Source organism: Lagenorhynchus albirostris, chromosome 9 (genome assembly GCF_949774975.1).
Source record: "Lagenorhynchus albirostris chromosome 9, mLagAlb1.1, whole genome shotgun sequence".
In the NCBI taxonomy this organism is placed as follows: domain Eukaryota; kingdom Metazoa; phylum Chordata; class Mammalia; order Artiodactyla; family Delphinidae; genus Lagenorhynchus; species Lagenorhynchus albirostris.
In genome coordinates this window covers 49,490,074-49,514,094 of record NC_083103.1, presented here as the reverse complement: position 1 = coordinate 49,514,094, position 24,021 = coordinate 49,490,074, and the positions used below count along the sequence as shown (strand labels likewise).

The following is a 24,021-nucleotide window of genomic DNA, read 5'->3' as shown; positions in this document are numbered from 1 at the left end:
TGAGGCCAGGGGTGCTGAATGCTGGACCAAACCCAGTGGGGAGGCAGCTGTTCTAGCCTGGATCCTTGATTTCCCTCTGGCTTCAGGGGTTCCCTTTTCATGGGACATGCTCTGGCCCAGAGCAGACTGGGCAGAGGCTAGTCCAGAAATAGATGGGGGAGTGTCACATTTCTGAGCAGCTGTGTGGGAGAGGTACAAGGGGTGGGGGACTGACGGTATAAAAGAGAAATCTGCCCTTCCCCTCCCCTGGTGGCCATCGCTGGAGACCAGTACCAGCTTCCCCATCCCGGAGAAAGTCTAGGTAAGGGGCACACCACTTGTTCCTGGGCACTGGGAATGAAAAGCGGTTTTTTTTAAAGGGGAAATTTGAGGTATTAATGGGAGAGTCGCAGGAATCATTGGAAGAGTTTCTGGGAACTTTATATCTTAGTCTGTTTAGACCGCTATAACAAAATACCACAGACTTATCAACAACAAACAAACATTTCTCATAGTTCTGGAGGCTGAAAGTCTGAGATCAGCATGCCAGCCTGGTCAGATGAGGGCCCTTTTCCTGATTCATAGCCAGTACCTTCCCACTGTGTTCTCACATGGTAGAAGGTGCTAGGGAAGTCCGTGGGGTGTCTTTTATAAGAACAGCAATCCCAGTCATGAGGGTTCATGAACTAATGAACTAATTATCTCCCAAAGCCCCCCCCTTCTAATACCATCACATCAGGCATTAGGGTTTCAACATATGAATTTTGGGGAGACACAAATATTCAGACCATTGCACCTCTGATGGAGAGGTTTGGGATACCTAGGGAGGTTTGAGGCCATTGGGAAATTTGGGGATTTCTAGGGAGGGATTTGGAGTCACATCCCCAGTAGGGAATGTTCATCAAGGGTCTGGATGAGGGGAAACTGACAAGAAGTGCCCTGAGCAGGATGAGAGGAAGGACAGAAGGGCAGCTGGGATAGGAAAAGGAGTTGCCCAGTGCCTCCACTTCCTGGCCTCCCAGGCCCTCCCCACCACTTTGGCCTCCACACCATTCCCTGCAAAACTGGTCACTAAGTCACCAATGCACCTGTTCTGCAGTGCTCTACATTGTTGGCTGCACCCAGAAAGCCTCTCAGACTTGCAGCAAACATTCCAGGAGGGCTCACTTGTGCCTGGCCTTGGGCTGAGCTCTGGGGACACAGAATGGGTCATACCTGGTCCCTGCCCTTAGGGAATTCACAGGCCAGCGGGGAGGCAGACATTGAAGGGCAGCACAGTACGATTAGGACAGTGACAGGGGAAAGCACAGGGTGATTTAGGAAGCCAGAGGGCTTCCTGGAGGAGGTGGCTCCTGAGTGAAGCCGTGAAGAGTGGGTTGGAAAAGGGCATCCCCAGCACATGGAGGGAAGCAGCAGCGCCTCACCTGGAACTTCGCTCTGTACTGTAGAAGTCAAGCAGGGGTGGTGGGGCACGAGGCTGAAGAGGTTATGGCAGGCAAGGTCACAGAGCACTTCAAATGCCAGTGCCTGGAGGTTGGATTCTGTCCTGAGGGTAAGGAGGTAAGTTTTGTTTTGATCTCTTGCTTTTTTTTTTTTTTTTCCTTTCTGGATGCCTTCTCATCCCTTGCCTCATAATTGTCATCTCTGCATTTTGAGATATTTCTTCCAGTCAGGTTTGCCACAGAGGGTTTTCAAGCAGGTAAGGAACATGACCAACTGTGCTTTAGAAACATTGTTCTCCCTACTCCGCGGAGCAGCAGCAGTGTGGATTAGCAGGGGTGACAGCGGAGGTAGGGAGATCAGGGAGAAGGCAGGGGCTGACCTGAGCCATGGCAGGGCACGTGGGGATGGGGAAAGGGAAGGAGCATCAAGGTTGGACCCATACTGTGCCCAGCACTAGTTGACAACTAATCTAGTGTTTGATGAATGGCTGAATGAATGGAAACCCAAGTAACCATCTTGGGTGACTGGATGAATAATAAGGATGGTAGATTACGCGAGACTCTTCTGTTGGCAAGTTCACGGGAACCACCCTGAGCTGGATGAAGCCCAAAGAGGAATTAATCACAAGGATCCCAGGGTATCTAACGGGACCCAAAGGCCAGAAGTGAAGAGTCTCTAGAAACCCAAGGAAGTGTCTTGCTCTGCCTGTGACTTGGCTTCAAGCTGCTCTCTTTTTTCCTCAACCCTCCCTGCCTCTTTCCCTGGGGACCTTATCTCTTCCCTGACCTCAATACACCTATGACTCTCAAATGTCTTTTATTGTCCATTCTGCTCCATCTTGGATGTCTGCCCCTAGAGTGTCCACATGTGCCAAACTGAACTCACCAGTTCCCCTCCTAACCTGATCATTTATTCAATACATTTTTTTAACTGAGCACCTACTATGTGCTGGGATGAGCTTTTAAAGTTTCCTCTGCTTCTCCTCTGTATTTCCAACCCCGAGCATGGGAACCAGAGTTGTGAGCCTTGATTTCCCGTCTCATCCCCTAAATCCCATCAGACACCAAGTCTAGTAAATTCTACCTAGTAATGCTGTGTCCACCTTCACTGCCAATACCTTAGTCTGGCCACATGATTCAATGTCTGACTTCACAGTTCTCCTGCCCTATCACAAGCCTCTGGTACCTTTTATTGCTGTGTTTCTGCAGGGCAGAGACGGGGACAGAAACAGGATAGTGGAGAGGCAGTGACAGACATAGTTTGCCTCATGTTTTCACTGCATGACCATTTTGCTGTGTGCCACAAAATCTCAGTGGCATGCAAACATTTATTCTCATACTCCTGGGTCTTCACGTTGACTGTAGGTTGGCTAAAGTGAGCTTGGATGGGCAGCTCTGCTTCAGGCTGCCAGTCTGCCTCAGCTGGGCACCTCCCTGTTGTGGGCTGGGCCCAGGTCTGCTCCACTGGGTCCAGGCTGAAGGAACAGTTCTGGGCCATGTTCTGATGGTTTCTGACCCAAAGAGAAGACCTTCTCTCTTGGTTTGGGTTCCCCCAAAAGCCGACCCCGAGACAAGGATTGGGTGTAGTCAGCTTATCTGAAAGGTGATCCCAGGGAGTACCAGTGAAGCAGTGGCAAAGTGAGTTGAAGAAGAGAGAAAAGCTCCCCCGCAAAAATTGTGCGACCACTGTGGTCAACTATGTCCCATCGGGGACCCTCTGTGGAATAGAGAATCTGACTACCCTCACTGGGTGACAGCTGTCCTTGGGAACATTAAATCTCCTGCACTTTGGGGTTGCCCTGAGCAAGCTCCCAGGGTGATGGAGAAAGCCTTGGACACAGAAATATACAGAACACTAAGGGTGGGAAGCTGTCAGATGCTTGAGGACTATCCATTGCACCTGTGTTGAACTTCAAGATGAGCTGAGGGGATACGGGCTGGGGAATCAACAGTGTCTGGCACACTCTCTTTTACACAACACCCATCTATCAAATCTCAGGAAAGACTCTGAGTAGTCTTGCTTGGGTTATGTGTCCATCCGTGAGCCAATCACAATGGCCAGGGCATTAGAGCACCAGTTTGGGGTCATGTATTCCCCTCATGGGGGTACAGAGAGAGGAAAGCCCCACTTGAACCCATGGACTAATTTCTCCACAAAGAGAAGATTATAGAAGCTCAGGCTTTTCTGGTGGATTCCAAGAGACCACAAGAGTTCAAGTAGTTTTTGCTGCTGAATTCTCTGCCCATTAGCATTCTATCCTGGAATTAGGGAGCGGTATCTCAGGTTTACACCCCACTGTGATGCCTTTTTTTTTTTTTTTTTTTTTGCAGTACGCGGGCCTCTCACTGTTGTGGCCTCTCCCGTTGCGGAGCGCAGGCTCCGGACGCACAGGCTCAGCGGCCATGGCTCACGGGCCCAGCCGCTCCGCGGCATGTGGGATCTTCCCGGACCGGGGCACAAACCCGTGTCCCCTGCATTGGCAGGCTGACTCTCAACCATTGCACCACCAGGGAAGCCCTGTGATGCCATTTTTAATTCTACCTGCTCCGAATCTCCTCTGGTCAGCCCCTCACTTAAACCCACTCCTTGTACAAATGTGTTTCCATCAGGCTCTTTGGGGTCTTGTAACATGCTACTTGAAATTCCTCACTCCAACTCCATCTCCACCTTAAAAGAGCTTAAAGAAGCAGGGATGTGGATTTTGTTGTTTCTGTTCATAATTTTATCCTCAGTGCCTGACACATTACAGATGCTCAAGAATTTTCTGAATAAATGAGTAAGCAGGTTTTGAGGGAGGGAAGATAAGTTCAGTTTGGGACATGTTGAATTTGATAAACTCTGCTGGATGCTAACTCCATTGCCCAGAGAAACTCACACCTCAATTTAAACTGTATACTGGCAATTAGAGGATCTTAGATTTGGAGACTCACAAAATCATAGCCACATAACATCCCAGCATCTTAGGGTCACTGAACTATCAAAACTTAGGCCCCACCAGAAGCCAGAGTAGATTCGGGAGCAAGGATGCTTAACCTGAGTGAGACTGGGGCAGATGCATAACCACCCTGAAATTTGTGTAACGTCTGTGTGAAGGTGCATATATCCATTTTCTGAGGAGCAGTTTCAGGTTTCATCAGACTTCTAAAGATAAAAAACCACTAACTGTATTACAGTCTGTATAAAAGAAGGAAAAGAGAAATACCCGAGAAGTTGCTGGTATGCGTCTAGAGTATCTCTGGAAGGATATACAGGAAATGGGAACATTGGTTAGCTCTGGGGAGAGCAGGTTGGGGCTGGGGGATCAGTGAGAGAAAGACGTTTCACTGCATGCTTCGTGGACTATAAATTTTGAATAATGAAAATGTACTACCTTTTATTAAGTTAAAACTTAAAAAAATTAAAATTATGGGGATTTCCTGGCAATCCAGTGGTTAGGACTCCAGCTTTCACTGCCGAGGGCCCAGGTTCGATCCCAGGCTGGGGCACTGAGATGCCACCTGCCATGCATCGCAGCCAAAAAAAAAAAAAAAAAAAGTTACAGTTATGATTGATCCTGTTAAGTGACCAGAGATGTAAATTAAAAACTAGATACCATTTGTACCACCAGTTAAATGAAAATTAAGAGAGATTAATAATGCCCAGTGTTGGCAAAGACATGGAGAAAAGGACACTTTTGTCCATTGTTGGTGGGAGGGTGAAGTGGGACCTTTTGGATGGCAACCTGGCAGTGGCGCAGTGGCTATCTAAATGAATACTATTCAGATCCTTTAAATATCATCTTCCTGATATCTTTCCTATAAAAATATGCAGACAAGAGGACAAAGATTTATATACATGGATGTTCACTGCAATATCATGTGTAATAACAAAAAATTAGGAAAAAAATCCTAAGTGTCCCTCAATAAGGAAATGGTTAAATAAATTATGGATTAACTATATATGAAATTCCATGCTGCCATCATAATGAACAAGGTAGATATGCATGTGTGACATGGAAGGAAGTCCATGGTACATTGTTACCTGGGAAAAGGTTGTAGAACATGTATGTGTAAGCACACTTCCTTTTTCTTTTTGAAAATAGTGACAATAAAAAAACCCAAAACAGGCTGTATACAGAAAACTATGTGTGTATGTATATTTAAATATATTACTTGTGTGTGCATCAGAAAAGGTCTTGAAGGTACATTACCATGGAAACAGCAGGCATGGGTAACAGTGAGAAGGGGGACATGGAGGGAAAGCAAGAAAAGGGGGACTTGGGCTTTGTGATTCATTCATACACAATAAGCATGCATTACTCGGTAATAAAATTAAAAAAGCAGCAGCACCAACTTAGAAACTGTCTGTTCCAATCTTGACCCAAAGCTGGGACACCTTCTTGGAGCCACTTTGGGCCCTCAGCGTGCCCACCCAGAGGATGCAGGAGGCTTCCCTGGGGGAAGCAGTACCCTCTGTACTCTCCCCCACCCAGCCCCTCTTCCCGCACCACCTGGGGGTCCCTGCCTGGCATCAGCTGAGGGCTTAGGGTGAGGGTTCAGTTGGCAGCAGGATTGCAGGGACAGAGGAGGACCCTCTGGATCCCCAAGCCCTGCTCTAAGCCTGACCCTGGAGTCCTGCTGTGGCCCCACCAGCTGACCACTCCTGGATCTGCCCTGTTCCAGCCTCATGTCCCCCTGAGGGGAAGCCTGGACCTCTCACTGTGGCAGTCAAGCTCCTTCAGGACTGGCCCCAGGCTTTCCAACACTGCAACTGCCACACTAGCCAGAACGTCTTTCACTCTTTACATTCCGAGTCCCTACCTCTAATACCATTGCTCTTCCCATTCCTGCTGTCCCAAACTCCTTTCCCACCCTCAACTCCAATCTTTTCTCTCCTACCTTCCCTGACTGAAGCCTTATTCTCCTATTTGTCCCACAAGACCCTGTTCACATGTCACCTCCTCCAGGAAGTCTCCCATGTTCCTTCCGGCAAGAAGGGTCCCCTCTCGCTTCTGAGCCTCCGTTTCTACATTGTGACTCTGTGTCAAGCACCCAAAGGGGCCCAGGCTAGGTGTCAATTCATCACAATTTATTAAACTGTGCAGATTCCCATTTTCCAGACGAGGAAACTGAGACCCAAAGAGTAACTTGCCCAAGGTCACCTCCAACATGCAGACCCCTGCCATGATGTCTCTGCTGCTCGTGTCCATGGGCCTCATGGAAGCACTTCAGGTACAGTCATCCTCCACTGACCCCATCCCCTAGCTGCTGGCTTCTGAAGTCTGCCGGATGCTTCGCTTGGAGATCGCTCAGAGCTTGGAGATCGGACAGCCCCAGAGCCTGGTCTCGGGGATCTGTAGCTAGTAGTTCCCAAGCCCCTTCCCCTCCAGGTGTGTCTGGGGCCCTTACTCTTTCTCAGCTCAGTGGAGGGGGAAGCTGGATAACAGGGCTCCCGTTCTCCCAGGGCCTAATCTCTCAGTCCTTGCTGCTCCCCCTGCCTCAGGCCCAGAGCCACCCCATCACACGACGAGACCTCTTCTCTCGAGAAATGCCCCTGGACATGGCCCTGGCCTCCTTTGACGACCAGTATGCTGGCTGTGCCGCAGCCATGGCGGCGGCTCTCCCGGATCTCAACCGCACGGAGTTCCAGGCCAACAAAGTGTACGCCGATGTCTGGGCTCAGGCAAGCAGCCAGTGGCAGGAGCGCCAGGCCTGGGGGTCCAAGTGGGGCCTCAGCCCTACCCGTCTGTCCCCGCCCGCAGGCTTCCGAGAAGAGCATGGGGTGGCCCTCCTGGCCTACACAGCTAACAGCCCCCTGCACAAAGAATTCAACGCGGCCGTGCGCGAGGCTGGCCGCTCCCGGCTCCACTACCTCCACCACTTCTCCTTCAAGACACTCCACTTCCTGCTGACTGAGGCCCTGCAGCTGCTGGGCAGGGGCCAGCGTCCACCCCAGTGCCGCCAGGTGTTCCGAGGGGTGCAGGGCCTACGCTTCCGGCCAGCAGGGCCCGGGGCCACCGTCAGGCTGGGGGGCTTTGCCTCTGCATCCTTGCAGAACGTTGCAGCCCAGCAGTTTGGGGAAGACACCTTCTTCGGCATCTGGACCTGCCTCGGGGCCCCTATCAAGGGCTACTCCTTTTTCCCTGGGGAGGAGGAGGTGCTGATCCCTCCCTTCGAGACCTTCCAGGTGATCAATGCCAGCAGACCGGCCCAGGGCCCCACCCGCATCTACCTCCGGGCCCTGGGCCAGCGCAGCATGTACAACTGTGAGTACATCAAAGGTGAGCAGGGCACGTGCCAGCCAGCAGCTGGGCGGAAGGTGGCCTTGCCCGTCCCGTTTTCAGAAGATACATACAGAGATATTAGAAACAGTGAGAAGGACCGAGTCCTGTCCCCCAGCCCCTCCACCCCTTCCGTCCAAGGAGAGATATAACCTTCTTAAGTAGCACGCTTGCTTCTCGACCCTGGAGGTGTCTAAGCCAGAGCTGGCCACTTGCCTGCGGGGAGACTGAAGAGGGTTTCCTGACCAACGCAGATGTCTTTGGCCATCTGAGGGCCAAAGAGACTTGGTGTCAGGCTTTCCTCCCAGCTGGAAGCTGCTGCCAGAAATGAGTAAGCGGCTCACCCCAGTTTTCTGAGAGGAGTGTGTTTATTTGACTGAACAGAACCCCTGTGCCGTCATGTGTGCTGGCGGGGGTGGGGTGGGGTGGTGAGCCAGCAGTCAGGTGCATTACCCCTAAATTCCAGCTTGGGCTCTGGCAGGTCTCGGATGCTTTCCTGTCCACCCTCCCTGGACCATCCAGAGGAGTAATCATGAAGATGGGCCCAGGTCCTTAACCTCTGAAAGGGCTGCGGGCTGCTGGTCCTCGTTGAGGGATGCCCAGGGGCCTGTGAGGCCCACTTTTCATATCAATAGTTAGAGGCAGGCTGTTGGCTGGACCCATGGACCACATCTCAAGGGATAAGGTCCAGCGTGGCTTCAGTTACCACCTTGGACAGCATCACGAGTGTGCACGAGTTGATGGAAGGTGAAGGAGACACACAAACTAGCCCCTCCTTGGCTGGGACAAGACATGGGAGAGGGAGAGGTGGGTGTGGCATGGAGGCAAAGTTACAGGCCGGGGGGGTGGGGGGCAGGAGGAGTGCCCAGATGACCCTGGCTTCAAGGGCTGGCGCCTTTCTGGCCCTGCTAGTCATGGGTCAAGTCAAACCCAGGCAAGGGAGGTCCCACTGTAAGGAAGCAGAATCAGGAGAAAACACACCAGCTTCTCCTAAAGCAAGTCAGGACCATGGGGCTCTGGAGTCCCTTACCATCCCGAGAGCTGCCGAGCCTTTGATTCTTTGCTGTTTCTTCCCTACAGACAAGCAGTGCAAGTCAGGGCCCTGCCGTCTGGATAACTCAGGTGAGGGCTGCGGGCATCTGTGGGGCTCTGCTGGGGGTCTGAGCTGGCTATCCTGGGTCTGGGCCCCTCTCCTGGATGGACATCCCCCGTAAAATAAAAACAACCCCCTTTCCATCAAAAAAAGTAGACTCCCTTAAGCAGACAGCTGTGGGAGGTTGCTAACCCTCCCCACTGAATGTGTATGTGGGAGATGGCCACCCAGCCTGGGGCCGTCTCCGCCTTCCCAGGAGCCCACTGACCAGAGCCCAGAGAGCTCCAGGCTGCACTGAGGCGACGGAGGGAAGGGCCGCTCCACAAAGTCCTCCTGGGCCTTCTCCTCCTCCTGCCGCAGAGCCCTTGGTCTGTTACTGCCTTCAGAGCTCTCTCAGACCACCTCCCAAGATCAAGGTCAGGTCTTGGCTTCTGGAGACCTGGGCTCTAGCCCAGGCTCTGCCCTAACTCTCTCTGTGACCAAACATCCCTCTCTGGGCCTCAGTTTCCCTATCTGCATAGTAGGCATATCGGACTAGACGGTCCCCAGGTTCCCTTTGGCTATGACTCTTCCCTTCCCTTGAACACCTGCTGTGCCAGGTCCTGCCTCAGCCACCACTTCTCTAGCCGGGAACAGGCCATTCTCAGGGAAGAAATCACAGCCCCTCCTCCCCCTCGGGTCCCGCCTCCTCCCTCAGGGCTCTGAGAACAGCAGATAGGAAGGAGCCCCAGCCACCCTTCTCCATGACACAGTACCACTCAGGGTTCCGTGAATCCTCACCATGATCCAATGATGCAGGTAATGTCATCACCCCTGTTCCACAGATGGGAGAAGGCAGGCACAAAGAGATGATGCAACCAGCCCCACACACAGAACTAGAAAAGTGTTCGGTCCAAACAGCCTGGTCCTGGAGCTGAACTTGGAACCACCGTACCAGGCTGGCCCCCACCTCCTCAGATACCATCTCATTTTATCCTTACTGGACAACTATTTACTGGAAGGAGGTGGGACAGGGAGTATTATCCTCATTATATAGTAAAGTGAGACTCGGAGACAGAAGTGACTTGCTCCAGGTGAGAGTGAGTTAGTGGCAGAGTCAAGACCAGCCAGGTCTCCAGACGCCAACTCGGCCTCTCTGAGGTCTGATAATGTAATTTCAAGCACTGCGAGAGTTTAGGATTCCCGCCCCCCTCCCCATTCCCCATCCCAGTGCACCAGCAACTCTCCCACCAGAGTTTGAGCAGAGGAGCAAAGACCTGCATCACCAGATCCCACTCAGATCTCTAACCCTTTTCATCCTACCCTGCAGTGCCTCAGCTGTGTCAGTAGGAGACTGAGGGACAGACCTAAGGACCTCTGGAAGGGGAACTGGGGCTCTCCTTGGTCTCATCTCCACCTTCCTCCCTAATTTTGTGTATCAGTCAGCTCACTCTGCTCTTTTCATCTTGTTTCTTTGTGTATCTCACGTTGCCCCTAAATCTCTGTGCCTCTGTTTTCCCTGCAGCCATGGGTCAGGGCCCCCTGTCTGCAGTCTGGTCCCTTCTACTGCTGCTCTGGTTCCTTGTTGGAGAAGCCTTTCCAGAGAGTCCAGGACTCCTCTAATCCATCAGCCACTGAACAGCTCTGCCGTCACCTCTGCCCAACATGAGGCTGTCAGCCACATGTATGCTTTAAGCGTGGCCAAGATCTGCGGTAATTCCATCTGGAGGGAACTCTGGGATTTTCTCTGGCAGCTGCCAGGCTTGCTAGTGGGAAGAGGAAAATGTAGGGACTGGGCCTCATCCAGGGGTCTAGGAGTAAGACGGTGAATAGAGGTGGGGGGACTGCAGGACAGGTAACCACTCACTTGGAGATAGAAGATTAAAGTCGTTTGGAGGTGGGGCGATTGGGGAGAACAGTACTTGGCCATGGTATTTGCTGATACTACTCAAATGCTTCCCATGTACACCTGGACTGCTCCTATTCGCTCCTCCAGGAAGCCTTCTCTGGCCTCTCCACCCTGCTGGGTTAGGGGCCCTGCCTCTGTGCTCCCAAAGGGCCATGGTCTCCCAAGTCCAACTGTGAGCTTATGAGGGCAGGGACGGCGTCCGAGGCACAGAGGTGGTGCCAGAAGATGTGTGGAAGTCAGAAAGGAACAAATAAATACCTTGTGAATGCTGGTTCCTGTACTGCCCCTACCTTGGGCACCTTCAAGCTCTCCGGATGTCACTGTGTGGGAACAGGGTAGACTGGATCTCATTTTCTTGTCAGCAAAGATGTAATTTCTGCTCTGATGCATGAGTCCTAAGGTCCCTAAGAGGCTGGTCCCCAAGTTCCACCACCATGGGCCCTAAGGATAAGAGAGGACACGGAGGAAGTGATAGGCACACACTTTATTATCAGTTGGGGCTTTGGGGCCAAATCCTTGTGTGGCCTCCTGTTCTGGAAACTGGACCAGGAATCCTGAATTCCCAGTTGCCATCCCTGAGCCCCCAGGTAGGGACAGGCAAGACCAAGGCCCTGTAACAGCAGCCACAGAGGAAGGAAGAGAAGACAGGAAGTGTGGCAGTTCTGTTTGTACTACCTGCACTCTCCTCACTGAAAGCACTAACACTCAGCATTGGAGTTCAGTTCTGTCCCTGCAGGATTGCCCTTTGATCTTGACCCTTCTTAGAGTCCCTCCTCTGCAGGAATCAGGGGAGCGGAAAGCTCTGGCTTTCCCTTGGAGGTTAGGGTACAGAGACAATGAGTACTCCCTCTGGTGTGTGAAGTAAGTAGCGCTGAAGAGAGGATGTCCCAGGCTCTGAGGGCCAGTGGAGAGAGACTGAGTGGCCTGAGGGCCAACCACCACCTGGCCTGGCCATTCCATCCCCGTCTGGAGGTGCTGTGACTGCAGCAGACCCCTGGGACTCACAGGGCCTGCACCAGCACGAGAAGGCTCATCACCAGAGCCATGGAGAAGAAGATGCCCAGGAAGAAACGGTCCATGACACGGGCCAGGCGCTTCCACTCCTCATGGCAGCGCTGGGCAGCCCTGTGTCTGTGGAAGGTGTTGGTGATGGTGGCTACATGGCGCAGCAGGGCTTCCTGATGGCACAGACACCGAGGCTCATGGCAAGGGCCTGCTGGTGGGCCAGCTTCTCTGTCAGGAGGCTGGGGGCTGGGGGATGACTCAGGAGGTCTAGACTGCCCACAGGGCTCCCCTCGTTCCCGCACACACAGGCCCCGCGCCAGGCGTCCCAGCAGGAGGGTCCGAGCCCAGGCTGGCACTGGGCGGGCACTGGGACCACAGTAATGCAAGTTCATGATAAGGATGGTGAGCGCTGTGGAGAAGGTGACCATGGTCATGGTGGCCATGTAGTACTTTCCTGCAAGAGAGGGAAAGGGAACTGAGGCCCCAAACAAGAACTCAGCGGGCCTGAGCTCCCCAACTGCCTGAGCACAAGGAGGAATGAGCTCATTCCCCCATAAGGCTCGCAGGACCCTCCAAGCCCAATGGATGAAAGCGGGAAGGAGGTAAGGGCCGAGGGCTCCCTCTCCCGCATTCCCCCGTCAGGTTCTCAGAAGCGACCTGCTCCCTAATTGTTCCCCCCACTGCTGGAGGCTGGACTCACCCACAGTCCCGTGAAAGTCACGCTCTTAAATAGAACCAGCATGATCTGAAGCAAGTTATAACAGAACCTTCCTCACAGGTGTGTGGTGCTGCTTCCTTGAGTTAATAAACGTCAAGTGTTTAGGAGACCGCCTGACACGCAGTGAGTACTTAGTATGGTTTGCCTGTGATTATAACACTGGGGATGTCGACCTTCCTCCATCAAGTCCTTGAGGAAAGACCAACTCTTTCCTCTGCCCCTTCTCCCTGGAAGGGGCCGACCTCTTCCCCCTCAATCTCAGAACGAGGCCGGACCCCAAGACGGTCGGCGGGGCCCCTCCGCTGACCCAGGCCGGTCCGGCTCCCACTCCTGCACCTGCGGACACCCGCGCACTTCAAACCCGGGTTGAGGGCGTCCTCTTCCGGCCCCCTCCCCCCGCCACCCCGGGCCCTCAGAGCTCACCGATGAGCGGCACGCTCTCGGCCGGCGGCATGCTCTCAGCCAGGAGCAGCTGGAAGACCGTGAGCGCCAGCAGCACGGTGACGCCGAGCGACACCTTCTCGCCCGAGTCGGCGGGCAGGTGGAAGGCGAGAGGCGCCAGCAGCGAGATGAGCACGCAGGGCAGCAGCAGGTTGCACACGTAGGCGGCGGCGCGGCGGCGCAGCAGCAGCGTGAAGGTCACGTCCGGGTAGGGCTCGGAGCAGCAGCCGTAGGTGAGCACGCGCCGCCGGGCCGGCATGCCCAGCACACGCCACTCCACGTTCTCCACGAAGTCGGCCAGGCTGGCGGCGGCGCCGCGCGTCTGTACGTCCAGCTGGTGCCCGCCGTGCGTCCACGAGCCGAACGTCAGGCCGCAGCGCTGCGCGTCGAACGGGAAGGCCGACACGTCCACGCGGCACGAGCTGCGCGTGATGGCCGGCGCGTCCCAGCGCACGGCGCCGTCGTGCCGCAGGACCACGTTGGTGCTGGCTGAGGCTGGCGCCTGCGCATCCGCCCTGCGGGCAGGGGGTGGGGCTGCCTGAGGCGCCGTGGCCTGGGAGGTAAGGGCTGCCCCTTGAAAGGGGTGCGCTTCCGGCCCGCTGGGGGCGGCACAGAGGGCAAAGGGAGCGGTAGAGAGGGCCCTCTGTGCCTTTGGAGGCCTAGCGGGGCCGGCGCCTGTAGGGCCCAAAACGAGACACAGACCTAGCTCAAAAGTTGGCGCGGGGCGCACGGTGGCTTTCCTTGAGTGTCATCTGCAAAGCTCCTAGAGGGGCCCTGAGGAAAATATGCGGAGCTATGTGTTGTCTGGGAAGCACAGAACTGGCTTAGGCGGCATAAGGGACTACAGAGGGCTAAGCCCTGAAGGAAATCCCTAGGCAGGCCCTGGGGTGCCCTGAGAAAAGGGTGGAGAGTGCCATAAAGAGGCACTTGTGTCCCAGAACCCCTTCTGCGAGAGATACAGAATTGGCCCTGGACCACACGGAGGATTCCTAGGAGACACTCAGCCTGGGTTGGCTTGAGACAGCCTAAAGTGGAGGTGCCGTCAAGGGGCTGTGAGGTCCCTCCGGCAGGCCCTTGCCATGAGCCGCTGTGTGTGCGTGCGTGCGTGCGTGTGTGTGTGTGTGTGTGTGTGGTCAGGAAGCCCTACTGCACCATGCAGCCACAATTGCCAACACCTTCCTGGCAGCATAGAAGGGTCCTAGGGGAAAGCGTCTAGGGCACCATAGGAGCCGGGTTCGATGTGGAGGATGGGGGACAAGTGCATCACCAGAGCCAAGGGCAACTCTAGGGAGGGGTAGGAGAGGGAAGGGGCCCAGGTGGGAAGTACTTGTTATAGAGTATGATGTCCGGTCGCCACACGAGACTGCTGGGGATGCGGATGGCATCCAGGCCACCATAGGCGTCAGGGTCCCATCGTAGGTAGGCATCTGTCCACTCCTGTCGGATCCACAGGTACAGGGTCAGCACCTGGTTCCGCTCATCCTAGTTGGGGGCAGAGAGTGGGCATAGATGTGGACAGACGTCTGCACATAGTCTGCCCTGTGTGTGCACACTCACCTATAGAGCTCTGGTCAGCACCCGCAAACCTGACTTGCCCATACAGTTCAGTTCCCAGTCAGCCTTGCAAGGTGACCTTGGCAGGTCCTTCTCTTCTCTGGGCCTGAGTTTCCTCAGAAGTTACATGGGTGGTAATCTCTGCTAGGCATGGATTCAAGTGTGCAAAGTATTGGGCACACTGTGGGCGCCCAACAGTTAGGCTCCAACGGTTGGTAGCTGTTATTGTTGCTAATCTTAATGTTTACAGGAAAGAATTGATTGGAGATTAATCCCAGTCTCCCATTCCCCCATTCCTTGATACTGTCACCAGCACACTCCACGACTGTACAACAACCAACGCACCATGTCGATGATCTGGGACAACGTCACTTCCAGGGTCACGTTCAGAGCCTGGTCTGTGTCTGCCACAGGTCTCAGGGCACTTGTGTAGTTGGCAAAGAGGTCTCGGAACAGCTTGTGTGCCAGCCTGCCCTCAGCTCCGAAGCACTCTGGGGGACCAGTAAGAAAGGGTGTCCATCCGAGACCCTAGTCCAGGGGCCTCTGCTCACAATCTGTACCCTCCACAAGACTGAGGCCCTGTCAGCTGCTCCACTGTCTCACAGCTGTCTAACTGTCCCTGTTCTCTGTCTCTCTGCCTGTGGCTCTAGTTCCTCCCTGGCCTGCCTCCAAGGATAGATGAGGTTAAGGCCATAGTGTGAGTAGGTACTGTCTTCTGAAGCAAGGCTGATGGATTTCTTCCCCACCATTCCCTTCCCAAGGACCTGGATTCTGCTTGCCCCACCACAAATGCTGGAGGGGCTGGGAATTCCCTGGCAGTCCAGTGGTTAAGATTCCACGCTTCCACTGCAGGGGGCACAGGTTCGATTCCTGGTTGGAGAACTAAGATCCTGCATGGCGTGTGATGTGGCCAAAACAAAACAAACAAAAGAACAAATGCTGGAGGGGCCCAAACAGATGGCAAGAGTACCAGTTCTCAACCAGGCATCCAGAACCCTGTTGCCCTGCCTCTTCCAGTCCCTCCAGCCTGTCTCTGCTTCTCTAGCTGCACTTCAGTTGATGTCTTCAAAGCTTCTGACACTATGGGCCCCTCCTTCCTGAAAACACACTCTTCCCCGGGTTTTGTGACACATCCCATTGTCCTCAGTCCTTTTTTTTTTTCTCAGTCCTTGATTTACGTATTGTTCCCCAGAATCTTGTCCTTTGTCCTTGTCTCCTTTTTTCTTCAGCCCAGATTTTTCTCCTGAGCTCCGACCTGAATGTCCTAAATGTCCTGTAGGCACTTTAAACTGTGTAGGGCCAAAATATGAACTTCTTTCCTCCCACCACGTTCTTGTTTTCTTTTTTTCTTTTTTTAAAAATTTATTATTTATTTGGCTGTGCTGGGTCTTAGTTGCAGCACACGGGATCTTCGTTGTGGCGTGCGGGATCATTTCACTTGTGGCGTGTGGACTCTTTAGTTGCGGCATGCAGGCTCTTAGTTGCGGCACGTGGGCTCTTAGTTGCGGCCTGTGGGATCTAGTTCCCTGATCAGGGATCAAACCCGGGCCCCCTGCATTGGGAGCGCGGAGTCTTAACTGCTAGACCACCAGGGAAGACTCTCCTCCCTCCATGTTCTGAAACCTGTTCCTTGTCCTGTGTTCCCCATCTCAGCAAACAGCACTCCCCGGTGACCTCAGCTGGAAATCTGATCATTTGTCTCTCCCTTCTGCCCCTCCTCTCTGCAGACCACTCTGTGCCCGCATCCTGTCAGTCATACTGCTGAATGCTCTTGAATGCTTCATCACCTCTCCAGCTCGGGCCCATCCTCCCTGCATATGGACCAAGGCAGCAGCCGCCTCCTCCCTGCTCTCCCACCTCGGGCTCACCTCTCTAACCACCTGCCACACTTCTGAGAGATCAAGCTTTTAAACAAATGAATCTGACTAGACCAGTAGCTGCTTAAACCTGTTCAATGGCTCCCCAGGCCTGCTAGATAAAGCCCAAACTCACCCTTCGCGCTCTGGTCCCCCTGGCTTTCCCAGCCCTATCCCTGGGAGCTGCCCCATCAACTGCTCCCGCCCCAGTCAGGCAAGCCCCCTCTTGCCCTCTTCAGCTCCCCCTCCTCCACACTCCCCAGACAGTGCTTGCTCCCAGCACAGAAATGAAGAGAGAGCACGTGGAGAGAGGTTTGGGGAGCATGGGAACAGCAGCAACGCCCAGAGAGGCCAGGGCTGGTTTACTGAGCATACCTGGCAGGAGTGGGAGCAGAAGCAGAAGGCCCAGACTGGAGACAGAGATGCTGAGGCTGAGGCGGTGGCTGCCGGGCCCCATGGCCTTGCCGCAGCCAGAGGAAGGGCAGGTCTCTGGACAGGAGCCTCCTTGGCCTGACCTACGGCAGCATCAGGCCCTGCTGGCAAGGATGGTGTAGACAGTCCCTGCAAGGCAGAAGGAAGACTGGGATCTCTGTTGAGTCCAACTACCCTGCAGGGAGTCCTGCAGCCCTTCCAGTTCCTTGACCCTGCTATTTGTACCTGCCCTGGGATTTTAGTCCTTGGGCCTTGGCATCTACTGTTTCTCCTTCTCTTCTGGCCTCTGCTTCTGCCCTGTTCTTCGCCCCCCACCCCCTTTACCTCTCACTCAGCCTCTCTGTCTCGATTTCCTTCTAGCCGTCCCTCTGTAACTCTTTCTTGGTCTCTGCCTCCCTGACTCTGGTCTTCCTCTCTCTCTTCCTTTCTCCTGCCTCTATTTCAGCCCCCTTGACTTCCTCAAGCCCTTCCCCACACCTGACTCTGGGGGAGCCTGGCGCATTCTCAGCAAGACAGGGACAGGGACTCCATCAGCCCTGAGCCTTCTGAGGCACAGGACAGAAGGCCGTGCCCCCTTTCCCTTTCATTAGCTTAATTACAGAGTTGGGACACCTGTGTCCATGGGAACAGAGCAACTGAAACTGACACCTCAGGTCACTGGGACCTGAATTATTCAAATTCTGTAAGGTAGCACCCATGCTCAGGCCCAACTTGGGGGATTGGAGGGTACAGAGATGCCAGGTCAGGATCTGCAAGAGACTGGGGCTTAAAGGTGTGAGGGGACAGGGCCAGTGGATGGTAACTGTCCTCCCAGCTCTGTCATCATTACTGAATTCTTCAGGCTCCCTTTCATCTGTCAGCTGTGCCCTCAGTTAGGGACTGAACACATCTGTCTAGGCCGGGTGCTTTGTGCCAAGCAAGCTCTCCCCTCCTGGTGAGAGGGGTGCCAAGACTGAGGCTGCTCCAGGTGGCCCCACAAAGCAGGAGATGCAGCCTGCATCCTCGCCATCCCACAGCCATCCCAGTCTGAGCCTCAGTATTCTCCCTATGCTTAAACATCGCGGGCGGTATTGGGCCACAGGGAAAACACAGCCTTTATTTATTTATATTTATTTATTTTTTAATATCTTTATTGGAGTATAATTGCTTTACAATGGTGTATTATTTTATGCTGTATAACAAAGTGAATCAGCTATACATATACATATATCCCCATATCTCCTCCCTCTTGCATCTCCCTCCCACCCTCCCTATCCCACCCCTCTAGGTGGTCACAAAGCACGGAGCTGATCTCCCTGTGCTATGTGGCTGCTTCCCACTAGCTATCTATTTTACGTTTGGTAGTGTATATATGTCCATGCTACTCTCTCACTTCATCCCAGCTTACCCTTCCCCCTCCCCGTGTCCTCATGTCCATTCTCCACGTCTGTGTCTTTATTCCTGTCCTGCCCCTAGGTTCTTCAGAACCATTTTTTTTTTTTTTAGATTCCATATATATGTGTTAGCATACGGTATTTGTTTTTCTCTTTCTGACTTACTTCACTCTGTATGACAGACTCTAGGTCCATCCACCTCACTACAAATAACTCAATTTCGTTTCTTTTCATGGCTGAGTAATAGTCCATTGTATATATGTGCTACATCTTCTTTATCCATTCATCCGATGATGGACACTTAGGTTGCTTCCATGACCTGGCTATTGTAAGTAGAGCTGCAATGAACATTGTGGTACATGACTATTCTTGAATTATGGTTTTCTCAGGGTATATGCCCAGTAGTGGGATTGCTGGGTCGTATGGTAGTTCTATTTTAGTTTTTTAAGGAACCTCCATACTGTTCTCCATAGTGGCTGTATCAATTTACATTCCCACCAACAGTGCAAGAGAGTTCCCTTTTCTCCACACCCTCTCCAGCATTTATTGTTTTTAGATTTTTTGATGATGGCCATTCTGACTGGTGTGAGGGGATACCTCATTGTAGTTTTTTTTTTTTGTGGTATGCGGGCCTCTCACTGTTGTGGCCTCTCCCGTTGCGGAGCACAGGCTCCGGACGCGCAGGCTCAGCGGCCATGGCTCACGGGCCCAGCCGCTCCGGGGCATGTGGGATCTTCCCGGACCGGGGTACGAACCCGTGTCCCCTGCATCGGCAGGCGGACTCTCAACCACTGCGCCACCAGGGAAGCCCCTCATTGTAGTTTTGATTTGCATTTCTCTAATGATTAGTGATGTTGAGCATTCTTTCATGTGTTTGTTGGCAATCTGTATTTCTTCTTTGGAGAAATGTCTATTTAGGTCTTCTGCCCATTTTTGGATTGGGTTGTTTTTTTGATATTGAGCTACATGAGCTGCTTGTAAATTTTGGAGATTAATCCTTTGTCAGTTGCTTCATTTGCAAATATTTCTCCCATTCTGAGGGTTGTTTTTTTGTCTTATTTATGGTTTCCTTTGCTGTTCAAAAGTTTTTAAGTTTCATTAGGTCCCATTTGTTTATTTTTGTTTTTATTTCCATTTCTCTAAGAGGTGGGTCAAAAAGGATCTTGCTGTGGTTTATGTCGTAGAGTGTTCTATGTTTTCCTCTAAGAGTTTTATAGTGTCTGGCCTTACATTTAGGTCTTTAATCCATTTTAAGTTTATTTTTGTGTATGGTGTTAGGGAGTGTTCTGATTTCATTCTTTTACATGTAGCTGTCCAGTTTTTCCAGCGCCACTTATTGAAGAGGCTGTCTTTTCTCCATTGTATATTCTTGCTTTCTTTATCAAAAATAAGGTGACCATATATGCATGGGCTTTTCTCTGGGCTTTCTATCCTGTTCCATTGATCTATATTTCTGGGAAAACAGCCTTTTTTTTTTTTTAACATCTTTATTGGAGTATAATTGCTTTACAATGGTGTGTTAGTTTCTGCTGTAAAACAAAGTGAATCAGCCATACATATACATATATCCCCATATCTCCTCCCTCTTGCATCTCCCTCCCATCCTCCCTATCCCACCCTCCCTATCCCACCCCTCTAGGTGGTCACAAAGCACAAGCTGATCTCCCTGAAGACAAAGGCTTTAGAGTTACTTTCAGCTCTGTCCTATGAGCTGTCTGACCTGGGTAAGATACTGAAACTCTCTGTGTTTCAGTTTTATCAAACAGGTTAGTGGGATTAACAGTCCTCACCTAAATAGTTGTCGTAAGAATTAAATGAGACAATGCAAGTACCTGATAATGCAAGGCAACTGCCTAGTACATTGACAAATGCACAGCAATCAACAGTATTTGCACTATGGTCCTAGTGAGTTAGTCAAGATATCTTCAGAAACACACATTTAGATTCATAAGCCCCAGCCCCCCGCAAATACCATTCTTCCTTCTGTCTCTATGAAATCATGTCAGTATTTGTCTTTTTTTTTGGCTGCGCTGTGCAGCCCACAGGATCTTAGTTCCCTGACCAGGGATCGAACCTGTGCCCAGTGCAGTGGAAGCACAGAGTCCTAACCACTGGACCACCAGGGAAATCCCAGTATTTGTCTTTTTGTGCCTGGCTTATTTCACTTCATATAATGTCCTAAAGTTTCATCCATGTTGTAGTATATGTCAGAATTTCCTTCCTTTTTAAGGCTGAATAACATTCTATTGTATGTATATACCACATTTTGCTTATCCATTCATCTCTTGATGGGCACTTGGGTTGCTTTCACATTTCAGTTATTGTGAATAATGCTGCTATGAACATGGATGTACAAATATCCTTTCAAGATTCTGCTTTCAGTTCTTTTGGATATATACCCAGAAGTGGAATTGCTGGATCATATGGTAATTGTTTTTAATTTTTTGAAGAATTGCCATACTGTTTTCCACAGCGGACATACCTTTTTATTGAATACATTCCCACCAACAATGCACAAAGCTTCCAATCTCTCCACATCCTCACCAACATCTTTTACTTTGTTTTCTTTGATAATGGCCATCCTAATGCATACGAGGTGGTATCTGGTTCATAGTTTTGATTTGTATCTCCCTAATGATTAGCGATGTTGAGCATCTTTTTACGTGCTTATTGGCCATTTGTATATCCTCGTTGGAGAAATGTCTGTTCAAGTCCTTTGTTCATTTTTAAATTGATTTTTTTTTCTCTTTATGTTGTTGAGTTCTAGGAGTCCTCTATATATTCTGGATATTAATCCCTTATCAGATAAATTATTTGCAAATGTTTCTCCCATTCTCTAGGTTGCCTTTTTACTCAGTGTCTTTAGAATGAACAAAATTAAAAATTCTTCATGTAGTTCATTTTGTCTATTTTTTTCTTTTGTTGCTTGTGCCTTTGGTGTCATATCCAAGAAATCATTACCAAATCCAATGTTGTTAAGATTTTACCCTCTATTTTCTTCTAAGAGTTTTATAATTTTATTTATTGAAATATTTACTTATTTATTTGGCTGTGCCAGGTCTTAGTTGTGGCATGTGGGATCTTCGCTGCTGCATGCAGGATCTTTTAGTTGCGATTTGTGGCCTCCTGTAGTTGCAGCATGTGGAATCTAGTTCCCTGACCAGGGATTGAAACCAGGCTCCCTGCATTGGGAGTGTGGAGTCTTAACCACTGGACCACCAGGGGAGTCCCTAAGAGTTTTATAATTTTAGGTCTTACATCTAAGTCTTTGATCTAATTTGACTTAGTTTTTCTATGTGGTGTTAGATTCTGATGAAATATATAAATAGAAGGTGGTATGTCCATACAATCAAGTATCATATGGCCATAAGATGGCATGAAGTACTAATGTATGCTACAACATGGATGAACCTTGAAAGTATTATGCTAAGGGAAAGAATCCAGTTACAAAAGGTCACATATTGTGTGATTCCATTTATATGAAATGTCCAGGACAGGCAAATCTATAGAGATAGGAGGTAGATTAGTGGTTGTGTACGTCTGGGAAAGTTGGGGAATGATGGCTGAAAGCTATGGCGTTTCTTTTTAGGAGGATGAAAATGTTCTAAAATTGATTGTGTGGTGATGGCTGCACAACTCTGTGAATATAGCTAAACTAATTGTACGCATTAAATGGGTAATTGTATGGTATGTGAATTCTATTTCAGTAAAGCTGTTATCAAAAATATTGGGGGGGCTTCCCTGGTGGCACAGTGGTTGAGAGTCCGCCTGCCGATGCAGGGAAAACGGGTTCGTGCCCTAGTCCGGGAAGATCCCACATGCTGCAGAGCGGCTGGGCCCGTGAGCCATGGCTGCTGAGCCTGAGCATCCGGAGCCTGTGCTCCACAACGGGAGAGGCCAGAACAGTGAGAGGCCCGTGTACCGCAAAAAAAAAAAAAAAAAATATTGGGACTTCCCTGATGGTCCAGTGGTTAGGACTCTGAGATCCCAGTGCGGGGGGCCCGGGTTTGATCCCTGGTCGGGGAACTGGATCCCACATGCTGCAACTAAGGATCCCTCGTGCCTCAGCTAAGACCCTGCGCAGCCAAATAAATTAATATTAAAAAAATCATAATCCACCATGAATGAGTTAGCTGAAACAAAAACACTCATAGAAACAAGCAAGAGATCACATATTGGACATATTAATGATAATTTGAGTAGCTAATATACTTTGGGTAGTGCTCTAAGCACTTTAACATATATTAATCCATAATTCTCACAACACCCTATGAAGTAAATACTATTATTAATTCCATTTTACAAATGAGGTAACTGAGGCACAGGAAATAACTTAGTCAAGATTCCATAGGATGGATTGGAAGAATCAACATTGTGAAAATGACTCTACTACCCAAAGCAATCTATAGATTCAATGCAATCCCTATCAAACTACCACTGGCATTTTTCACAGAACTAGAACAAAAAATTTCACAATTTGTATGGAAACACAAAAGACCCCGAATAGCCAAAGCAATCTTGAGAACGAAAGAAGGAACTGGAGGAATCAGGCTCCCAGACTTCAGACTATACTACAAAGCTACAGTTATCAAGGCGGTATGGTACTGGCACAAAAACAGAAAGATAGATCAATGGAACAGGATAGAAAGCCCAGAGATAAACCCACGCACATATGGTCACCTTATCTTTGACAAAGGAGGCAGAAATGTACAGTGGAGAAAGGACAGCCTCTTCAATAAGTGGTGCTGGGAAAACTGGACAGCTACATGTAAAAGTATGAGATTAGATCACTCCCTAACACCATACACAAAAATAAGCTCAAAATGGATTAAAGACCTAAATGTAAGTCCAGAAACTATCAAACTCTTAGAGGAAAACATAGGCAGAACACTCTATGACATAAATCACAGCAAGGTCCTTTTTGACCCACCTCCTAGAGAAATGGAAATAAAAACAAAAGTAAACAAATGGGACCTAATGAAACTTAAAAGCTTTTGCACAGCAAAGGAAACCATAAACAAGACCAAAAGACAACCCTCAGAATGGGAGAAAATATTTGCAAATGAAGCAACGGACAAAGGATTAATCTCCAAAATTTATAAGCAGCTCATGCAGCTTAATAACAAAAAAACAAACAACCCAATCCAAAAATGGGCAGAAGACCTAAATAGACATTTCTCCAAAGAAGATATACAGAGTGCCAACAAACACATGAAAGAATGCTCAACATCACTAATCATTAGAGAAATGCAAATCAAAACTACAATGAGATATCATCTCACACCAGTCAGAATGGCCATCATCAAAAAATCTAGAAACAATAAATGCTGGAGAGGGTGTGGAGAAAAGGGAACCCTCTTACACTGTTGGTGGGAATGTAAATTGATACAGCCACTGTGGAGAACAGTATGGAGGTTCCTTAAAAAGCTACAAATAGAACTACCATATGACCCAGCAATCCCACTACTGGGCATATACCCTGAGAAAACCATAATTCAAAAAGAGTCATGTACCAAAATGTTCATTGCAGCTCTATTTACAATAGCCCAGAGATGGAAACAACCTAAGTGTCCGTCATCGGATGAATGGATAAAGAAGATGTGGCACATATATACAATGGAATATTACTCAGCCATAAAAAGAGACGAAATTGAGCTATTTGTAATGAGGTGGATAGACCTAGAGTCTGTCATACAGAGTGAAGTAAGTCAGAAAGAGAGAGACAAATACCGTATGCTAACACATATATATGGAATTAAAAAAAAATGTCATGAAAAACCTAGGGGTGAAACAGGAATAAAGACACAGACTTACTAGAGAATGGACTTGAGGCTATGGGAAGGGGGAAGGGTAAACGGTGACAAAGCGATAAAGAGGCATGGACATATATACACTACCAAAAGTAAGGTAGTTAGCTAGTGGGAAGCAGCCGCATAGCACAGGGAGATCAGCTTGGTGCTTTGTGACCGCCTGGAGGGGT

The 24,021-nt window shown here is 50.4% G+C and overlaps 2 protein-coding genes and 1 non-coding gene across 6 annotated transcripts; 1 reads left to right on the top strand and 2 right to left on the bottom strand.

Annotated features, from left to right (window-relative positions):
* The first annotated feature begins 234 nt into the window (after positions 1–234).
* Positions 235–10,933, top strand: ART1 (ADP-ribosyltransferase 1). Of its 4 annotated transcripts, none has more exons than XM_060159868.1 (5): positions 235–301; positions 6,506–6,632; positions 6,904–7,666; positions 8,762–8,803; positions 10,279–10,933. In XM_060159868.1, the coding sequence occupies exons 2-5, from the start codon at positions 6,570–6,572 to the stop codon at positions 10,374–10,376; spliced, it is 966 nt and encodes a 321-aa protein (XP_060015851.1). In that variant the 5' UTR covers positions 235–301; positions 6,506–6,569; the 3' UTR covers positions 10,377–10,933. The 4 variants fall into 4 exon arrangements, 2 of the variants coding, with proteins under 2 accessions (XP_060015851.1, XP_060015850.1); XM_060159867.1 differs by having other exon boundaries at positions 6,904–7,681; XR_009542447.1 differs by adding an exon at positions 1,428–1,539 and having other exon boundaries at positions 239–301; positions 6,904–8,803; positions 10,279–10,386.
* Positions 10,934–11,132: 199 nt separating this feature from the next.
* On the bottom strand, positions 11,133–16,693 carry CHRNA10 (cholinergic receptor nicotinic alpha 10 subunit). The gene is made up of 5 exons (XM_060160857.1): positions 16,612–16,693; positions 14,726–14,871; positions 14,154–14,308; positions 12,809–13,341; positions 11,133–12,121 (listed from the first exon to the last, which is right to left on the bottom strand). Exons 1-5 carry the CDS (start codon positions 16,691–16,693, stop codon positions 11,664–11,666), a joined length of 1,374 nt encoding a protein of 457 aa, XP_060016840.1. The 3' UTR covers positions 11,133–11,663.
* A 3,401-nt stretch (positions 16,694–20,094) lies between these two features.
* Positions 20,095–20,167, bottom strand: TRNAW-CCA (transfer RNA tryptophan (anticodon CCA)). Its single transcript has one exon. It is a non-coding gene; the product is annotated as a tRNA-Trp (tRNA).
* Positions 20,168–24,021: the final 3,854 nt, after the last annotated feature.